Consider the following 9,034-nt stretch of genomic DNA (forward strand, 5'->3'; position numbering starts at 1 on the left):
CTACCTGGAACCAAAAATGGTTCTTCAAAGGGTTCTCCTATGGAGACAGCCAAATAACCCTTTTAGGTTCTAGATACACTCTTGGGGGGGGGGGGGGGGGAAAGGTGCTATTGAGAAACTACTTTTTGACAACAACAATGGTAAAGATTCAATAAACATACTTGTATTATGTAAATGTGGATATGTCAGTATCAGTGTCTGACCTAGTACTCCGCAGCATATGTGGCAACACACATCCACAACTGTGCTATAGTCCATCCACCCTTGTCACTTTCAGAGTGCATGGTACAATTACTGCGAAACAGAAACAATGTATCCGTATCATCATGCTGCAGCAACCAAATCACATGGCGAAGACAGACAACAGAGCCCGGGAGACGTTATAACAAATACAATGATTATAAGAATAGGCTATAGGCATCTCTTTGACGTATACCGTTATAGAGCATTTGCAACGGTCTCTCTCAGAAAACAGTTGAACAATATTCATTTTCGAATACGTGTCATGTGTCTAATAGCGTAACTGCATCATTTTGCAATTACTGTTCGACATATTATTGATCCGTAATATTCCGTATAGTCCATGGCTAGACCAATGACAGACACCCACACACTTGCGGTTTTTCCCCCCTCCCCCAAACTATTTCCTCTATCTCGGACAACGTGTTCGAGGTCTCAAGCTTTGGCTACTGTGCCGCACTATGCAACCCTTTTGCCAAGCGATATGGTTTTCTATGATATGCAACGGGCGGGACAAACATTGACACAGTAGACAAAATCATTAGCATTAATAGTAGTCTAAATCATTATTAAAAAAGGTTGTTTCATTACATTGCCAGGTGCCACCATACAAAGCAGGAGTCTAAGGGAGCCCCCTCGTTTCCCCTATTCCTCCCGGAATGAGTAAATGGGGGATTTCCAAGTCATTGCTGTATTTTACTGTAAAGACATCATTATGTATTTATATAATAAACACATGTAGGCTATTATAAATGTCAGAATAACCCATGTTACAGAACTATTGATATAGGCTACTAGTGGCCTTCTACATTTGAACTAATTGTTATTGAAAATGCAAATGTATTATCTATACTATTGAATATTTTATTGAACAGTTATATATCCATATGACGATTCAAACTCACCCGTAAATTGATTTCTTTCATTCTCTCTTGACGCGTTTTTGGCAGCGGTTCAGTGACACGGGACATAACGAGGACGGGATCAACAGAGATTGATCCTCAATTTAAATCAAAGGTGATCTCCAATCCTTCTCTTTCACTTTATTACAATGTTTTCTTAAACGAAGATAAAATCCCAGTTTAACATTTCCTGTGGAACAGGCGACGTCAGATAATAGCGCATGGAAGGCGAATCCGTTAACTTTTCTCCATATGTCTGAGTACGGGCCTCGACGAACAACTGAACCGTTTCTCATGCAGGAAATTCGGACTCGGCACTCTGAAGGAGGAGCGAACATTTTTAAGCCGCGCCTCTGAATGCGGAGTTATTCAGATCAAAACACCCCCTTTCCTTCTTTTCACCAACCACAGATGAGTATTGAGTACTTAACCCGCCCACTGGGTAAAGAGACGTAATGAAAAGCCAATAATCAGATTGTGGCTATATTTTTTTGGAACCACACCTCTGGAGGTGAAGGTTTCTCGGAGTGTAAAACCTAGGCTTCATATTTAGGGGTTAGCTAAATGAGTTGTGCCCATGTACAGTCTATGGTGGCCCCAATGTTTTACTGTACATTTACAGCACAATTCAGATTATAGTTGTTTGAAACCTCAAACTGTGCTACTTGAGCCACATAATGTGAGTTTGCCTGTTGACGTGGCAAAAACATAATTATGAAAACCTCCTATTTGGGCAATGCATGGGAGAGATACCATCTGTTGGGAGGTGATGCCTTGAAGGCAAAACGTGGACTGTAAAAAAGTCAAGGTGAATGTATTCGGGAATAGAACAAGGAAAAGAGAAGAATAGTAAAGGGATAGAGGGCATGTTAAGATGGAGAGAAGGAAAATAGGGAGAAGGGGAGGTTAAATAAGGAGAGTGGCACAGGGCTACATTTAGAGAGCAATGAGAGAGGAAAACGCCCAACCATGCACCCACAGCCAATGGACCTCTGTACAACTCGATCCAACAAACTGCAATACCACACCATTCATTCTCTCTAACAGGACTGTGCCTGTGTGACCTTGCCTCTTCATCCTCCCACTCGTTTTCAGTCTCTCTGCTTTCAACACAATTTCTACTTTACTGGACGTTCTCCGTCTCCACCTCTCTGAGCACTATGTATTATCACTCTCTGTTTCTCTTTCTTCTTCTCTGGTTCAGTTGAGGGCTATCTGCATCCTTCCTTCTCCACTGTGATCCTCTCCAGCTCCTCCTCCGTCTTCTCAGGTCGTCATCTTCTCTTCATGAGTCCTCATCTGATACCAATTGCCAATTGTCAAACACACACACACACACACACGCGTGTGCGTACATGCGTGCGTGTGTGTGGGAGAGACTGCATGCATGTGAGTGTGAGCGTGTGCGTGCGATGCCTGGCGGCACTTGGGTGGTATGATATAACACACAGGTGTTGGAAATTGTACAATACTATTGAGCATAGTCAACCAACATCACACACACAAGTCACTAAGTGACACTGTCACACACTAACCCTCGGAAGAGTTATTGTGAGGGAGACAACAACGCTTCACAATACGTAGTGAGTGAGAGAAAGAGAGTGTGTGTGTGTGTGTGTTAGAGAATGAGAAAATGTGTAACAGCGTGATAAGAGGGCAACAGTATTCCCTTTCAAAACAGAAAAGAGGAGCACGTCGTTTAGCGAAAGAGTCCTCATAAACAATTATAAGCATCTATAACATGACGTCACCCTTCGCATAGGAGTTTCCGATATGATGAATGGAAAAACAAAGACCGCGAGAGATAAAGAGAGTGATGGTGGGGAATGGAGAGAGGAGAGAGACTAAGAGCAGTTAGTAGTGAACATGTTGGTATGATAGGATATAGAGGATATGTAACGGCTGTGGTGCGAGACGTGGGCAGGGTATATTTGCTTGGCTAATATTCTCTGGCCCTCCGCAGGCTTCTTTATGAGTTTCATATCCGCTGTTCTGCCTGCCTCAGTTTGTTTAAAAACTCCCACTACCTCAGAATGGACATTTGGAATAGGGCAGATAAAAGTGGAAAAGAGAGCGAGAGTTGGAAAGAGGGAGGTTGAAGGGGGAGGGACAAAGAGTGGTGAAGAGAGGAAGCGGAGAGAGATTATCAGACACTGAAAATGGGAGGGAGAATAGAAAATGATGGAAAGATGGAGGAAGAAGGGGATATATGAAAGGGTGAAGAGAAAAGCAAAAGGGAGAGAAATGGAGAGGGGACTGTAGAAGGGACAGCAGAGAAGAATAGCAGAAAGGGGTGCAAGAGAGAGAGAGAGAATACGCAGAGAAGCGGACGCATTGAGGGAGGAAAATGGTGTGGGATTGAGACAAATGAACGGAGGAGTGGGGGTGGAGTGACGTAGAGAGAGGGGGCTGGGGAGAGAGGGATAGTGGAGGAGAAAAGCCAGCTTGCTGATGCAATCCTGCCACCCGAAGCAGTAACTGCCCAGTTGGGAAAGAGAGAGATTGAGCTAATGGAGAGAGAGAGCGGGGAAAAGAGAGGGGGAATGAGGGATTGAAGGGAAAATAGTGACTTTGGCCAAGAGTTATTAAATACAAATACATTTTTTTTAATGTACACAAAACTGTTAAGTACATTCACTGTTAAACATAGTGAGACACACACACTTCCCCTGGGACACAGTGAACACACACCAACAAAACCAAGACACATGTTGTCCAGATGTGTTTGCTCTTAAGCAAAGGGTCGTGTATCTACAGACATAACTTCCTCCTACTCAACATACGCTGAACAAAAATAGAAACTCAACATGTAAAGTGTTGGTCCCATGTTTCATGAGCTGAAATAAAAGATCCCAGAAATGTTCCATACGCACAAAAAGCGTATTTCTCTCAAATTTTGTGCACAAATTAATTTATATCCCTGTTAGTAAGAATTTCTCCTTTACATCCAACTGACAGGTGTGGCATATCAAGAAGCTGATTAAACAGCATGATCATTACACAGGCGGTTCTTGTACTGGGAACAATAACAGGCCACTTTAAAATTTGCATTTTTATCACAACACAATGCCACAGATGTCTCAAGTTTTTTAGGGAGCGTGCAATTGGCATGCTGACTGCAGGAATGTCCACCAGAGCGGTTGCCAGATAATTGAATGTTAATTTTGCTACCATAAACCACCTTCAATTTGGCAGTACGTCCAACCGGCCTCACAACCGCAGACCACTTGTAACCACGCCAGCCCAGGACCTCCACATCCGGCTTCTTCACCTGTGGGATCGTCTGAGACCAGCCACCCTGAGAGCTGATGAAACTGAGGAGTATTTATTTCAGTAATAAAGCCCTTTTGCGGGGGCCTATGTCCACCCAGGCCAACCCATGTCCACCCAGGCCAACCCATGTCCACCCATGTCCACCCAGGCCAACCCATGTCCACCCAGGCCAACCCATGTCCACCCAGGCCAACCCATGTCCACCAAGGCCAACCCATGCCCACCCAGGCCAACCCATGTCCACCCAGGCCAACCCATGTCATGTGAAATCCATAGATTAGGGCCTAAGTAATTGATTTCAATTTCCTTATATGAACTGTAACTCAGTCAAATCATTGAAATTGTTGCATGTTGTGTTTACATTTTTGTTCAGAGTAGTATAAGACACATTTGTACAGGTACACTCTTAGAAAAAACCTTGACCCCTTTTTGTTTCAAGGTTAAACCCTTTTTGGTTCAAGGTTAAACCCTTTTTGCTCAAGGTTAAACCCTTTCTGTTCCAGTTAGAACCCTTTCCACAGAGGGTTCTATGTAGAACCCAAAAGGGTTATACCTGGAACCAAAAAAAGGTTTAACCTTGAACCAAAAAGGGATCTCCTATGGGGACAGCCGAAGAAACCTTTTTTTCTAAGAGTATATGAATAACATACTTGTGATCTTGTAATGTGCTCTGTTCTCAGCTCCCTCCAGTCTGAAAGACATGACATATTATCATTATGAGAGTACTGGGCTTAATCTAAAGCCACCAGATGTCTCTGTCTAACATATAGAGCCAGCTCAGCCAGCTCTGTATAACACTGAGGTCAGTAGAAATACAGACAGTCCTGTAGACACACAGCAGAAGCACACTGATTTACATTCCAAAGTAGACTCCTCCACATGCTGACTTCTTGAGACGTCACATGTTATAGTGAGAGAGACAGAGAGAGAGAGAGAGAGAGCTCATAACTGCTGTAGAGAGGAAAGGTCTGGACAAGTGAGCTCAGTCTCTTTCTTTCTGACTACTGTTCTCTTTCACTCTTCTGTTGTCTTTCACTCTCTCTTATTTGTCTCTTTTCTGTCTGTCTGTCCGTTCATCTCGACCTTATGATCTGGAGTCCAGTAGCCACTAAACATACAGCACCAAGGGTGTGGACAAACCTCACATACCTGGTTACACCACACACACACACACACGTGTGCAGGCACACACACACACACGATGGCTGTTGTCACAGACCAGAAATGGCTCCGTCAAACAGGGCCAGCAGCTGTCTGTCTCTAACAGGCCATCTGAGACGGAGGCGATGATGTCATTGCGTCAATGAACTGCTGATCATCAAAATCACAGCCACGTCCCTGTGACATCAGTGGGATTTCTTATCAGTTGAGATGGAGGGCACAATCTGGCAACCCCCCGTGATAAGGACCTCGGAGGAATCTGGCAACCCTGAGGGTCTTAAATCAGGGACTTAGTCTGGAGGGGCTGGTAGGGCATTTTTACCAATCTGTAACTATAGCCGTTTTCGTAACCACAATATACAGACAAGAATACATCAAATGTTACATATATGAGTGTGTTACATGTCAAAAGAAAATATACATTTTCCAAAATGTGTGATGGTGCATACTGCTCTTTGGTTGGGCTTATTAGTAGGACAGTAATCTCTGAAACCCAGAATTTAAATCTTGCGTGATTGCATCAGATTCTTGATACTAGTTATGAGACGTCCGTCTGTCCACCAGAGATTAGTAGGACACAAATAACACACATACAAGAACACCAGCTGTACCCACGTTCAGTTCAAGTGTGGAATGCCTATATCATCAACTTGGCCATACATCATCCTGCTGAGGGCCACAGTGCTGCTTATTCCACTTCACTCATCATATCCAACTCCCAAAACAGAGTCTCCCCCTGCTGTTTAAAGATTGTCATTACAATAAAGACACACACACACACACACACACACACACACACACACACACACACACACACACACACACACACACACACACACACACACACACACACACACACACACACACACACACACACACACACACACACACACACACACACACACACAACCCACTAGTACAAACACTTAAAAATGTTCTGTCAGAAATCAAGAGCATGTTGCAATTCAGCTAGCCAGATATCGTCAACAATAATCTAAGCAGCACAAGAGAGAGAGCCTCGCCCAACATAATGAATAATACTGTTGTGGTTACTGCTTTGACAATATTGTTGTACATATATCATTGCTATAACATTGTGTTACAGTCTTGGCAAACAGCATATGAGTTGAATTGGAGGTCCTTGCCTTGGTTGTGGTAAAATTGATATCGGGGGTGGTTCACAGCTGAATCTAAATAAAGCAGATACTGTCACTTCCTCTCTGGGGGAAGTTCACTGCTGGGACTCTACACTGCAGGGGAAGCTAGCCTACTACCAAACTCCAACTCTCTGTCATCAGAGATGGTCGTGTGCTCTACTCAAGTACTCTACTGCATAGTGACAGCTGGGACAGGGTCACATCCACATGCACCCACAATCACAGAGAGACAAAGACACTCTGAAACACACACCCACACTCTCCTCTCTCTCTCTTTCTCACTCTCTCACCTTGCGCTGGACGGCCATCTTGCGCAGGAAGCTGAAGGTGCGTCCCAGAGGCCTTCCTGTCTTCTCCCCCCTCTCCTCCCCGGGGGGAGCACCCCTCAGTCCCTCCGTCCTTCTCTCCTCCCTCCGCCTCTCTCTCTCTTCACCCAGCCGCTGCCTGTCTTCCTGCCTCCACAGCTCACCAAGCTCCTCATCCACACTGAGAAAGAGGTGAAGAGAAACATCTTTCCATAAGACGGAGTTGGCATTCAGCTTAGAAGAAAAGGTGTTTACTAAGGGTATGTGTATCAAAAAGCAGCCAGTGACAGATGAGATCATGTGCTCTATAGGGTTGTGAGTGAACAACAGTCATCAAGAAGAGAGAGAGAGAGAAACAACTCACCTCTGTGTGGAACCCCCAAATACAGAGCCCAGGGAAGACTTTGTGAGAGAGAGAGAGAGAGAGAGAGAGACACAGACAGACAGACAGACAGACAGACAGACAGACAGACAGACAGACAGACAGACAGACAGACAGACAGACAGACAGACAGACAGACAGACAGACAGACAGACAGACAGACAGACAGACAGACAGACAGACAGACAGACAGACAGACAGACAGACAGACAGACAGACAGACAGACAGACAGACAGACAGACAGACAGACAGACAGACAGACAGACAGAAACAAAGGAAACGTACTTAGTCACCCCATTATCTCAAAACTATCCACACACACACACACACACACACACACACACACACACACACACACACACACACACACACACACACACACACACACACACACACACACACACACACACACACACACACACACACACACACACACAATCCCAGATAGATTGAAGTGCATCGCCTGAAAGTGACAAACCTCTCTCTGCTCTGCAGCTTCTTGGCAAACACAGCTAATCCAAATGATGGCTGAGACCAAGAGTTAACAAACGCATGAAGGCAGACAAGGATGAAATAACAGAAGACAGTTGATTAGAGACCATCAAGGAGTGATTAAAACGATCTCTGCCGATGCCGTGGAATGAAAGGATGAATAGTGAACATGCAAAAGGTGAAATGAAGAGAGCGAGAGAGGAGAGAGGAGAGCCTGAGAACACAGCGCTTTCTGTTCCGTGGCTAATGACAGCAGCAGCAGCCCACAGTGAGAACAAACACAGGAAGAAGGCTTCCGCATAGCTGCACACAGCTAGAAACGCACACACACACACTAATATCTGCCCTTCAAAACAGGAGAGTCCCCACACACACTCACAAATGAAGAGTCCTACTGTCCTACCTTGGTAGTGGCGTTGGGAGATGGAATTGGAGTTTGAGTAGGAGCGATGGCAAGGCTGATGATGGTGGTGGTTTTGTGAGTGTGTGTAGGGGTGTGTGTGAGGTGTCTGAGAGTGTGTATGAGTGTGTGCGTGGGTTGGAGGGTGGAGGTTGGCTTTGGGTAGCTGGCGCAGACTGGGACTGGCACACAGGGAGGGAGCGGAGGCACTGAAGCCCTGCAGCTGAGACGACTGCTCCTAACACAACACAGAAAAGAGACAAGAGCCACAGTGTGTCAGAGAGAGAGATGGAGAGAGCGAGCGAAAGAGCGAGCGAGAGACATAGAGAGACAGAGATAAAGGGGAGAGAGCAAGAGAGAGGAGAGAGAAAGAGAGAGTGTATGAAAAGCTCATTCCATAATAAACAAAGACAAGAGCATCAGTGAGTGGCTGTGTGTATTTGCAACAAAATAACCCAAGACGTGCTGCCACTGCTTGCACGAGACGTGTGCATGTGACTGTGTGTGTGTTACTGTCTGTGTTCTAAATAAGATTACTTTATCTCATTCATGTCAGCAAATTATATTTATCACACACACACACAGTCATTCACAGGATAATTCATCTCATGCTTCAATCCTAGCAGTCTGGACTAGGCCTCACCTCAAATGGGGAGAAGAGCTGGGTCTGGCAGCCCGCCTCCTCCTCTGTGAGTGACAGCAGGGAGCTCAGCTCTTGGCC

General features: G+C 45.2%; 1 protein-coding gene across 5 annotated transcripts in view; it reads right to left on the bottom strand.

Moving 5' to 3' along the window:
- Positions 1-8,551, bottom strand: part of LOC123997809 (rho guanine nucleotide exchange factor 2-like) — a 47,016-nt gene extending 38,465 nt beyond the window's left edge. Inside the window, exons 1-3 of one of the 5 annotated variants that reach the window (XM_046302379.1) lie at positions 8,317-8,551; positions 7,403-7,440; positions 7,024-7,219 (exon numbers count right to left, since the gene is read on the bottom strand). In XM_046302379.1, the coding sequence (XP_046158335.1) occupies positions 7,024-7,041 (18 nt within the window). In that variant the 5' untranslated portion in view covers positions 7,042-7,219; positions 7,403-7,440; positions 8,317-8,551. Of the gene's footprint in view, positions 1-1,145; positions 1,447-7,023; positions 7,220-7,402; positions 7,441-7,899; positions 8,166-8,316 lie in introns of those variants that run through there. The other 4 variants (XM_046302378.1, XM_046302380.1, XM_046302381.1 and 1 more) reach the window with 4 other exon arrangements.
- Positions 8,552-9,034: the final 483 nt, after the last annotated feature.

This window comes from Oncorhynchus gorbuscha, linkage group LG15, assembly GCF_021184085.1.
Source record: "Oncorhynchus gorbuscha isolate QuinsamMale2020 ecotype Even-year linkage group LG15, OgorEven_v1.0, whole genome shotgun sequence".
NCBI lineage: Eukaryota > Metazoa > Chordata > Actinopteri > Salmoniformes > Salmonidae > Oncorhynchus > Oncorhynchus gorbuscha.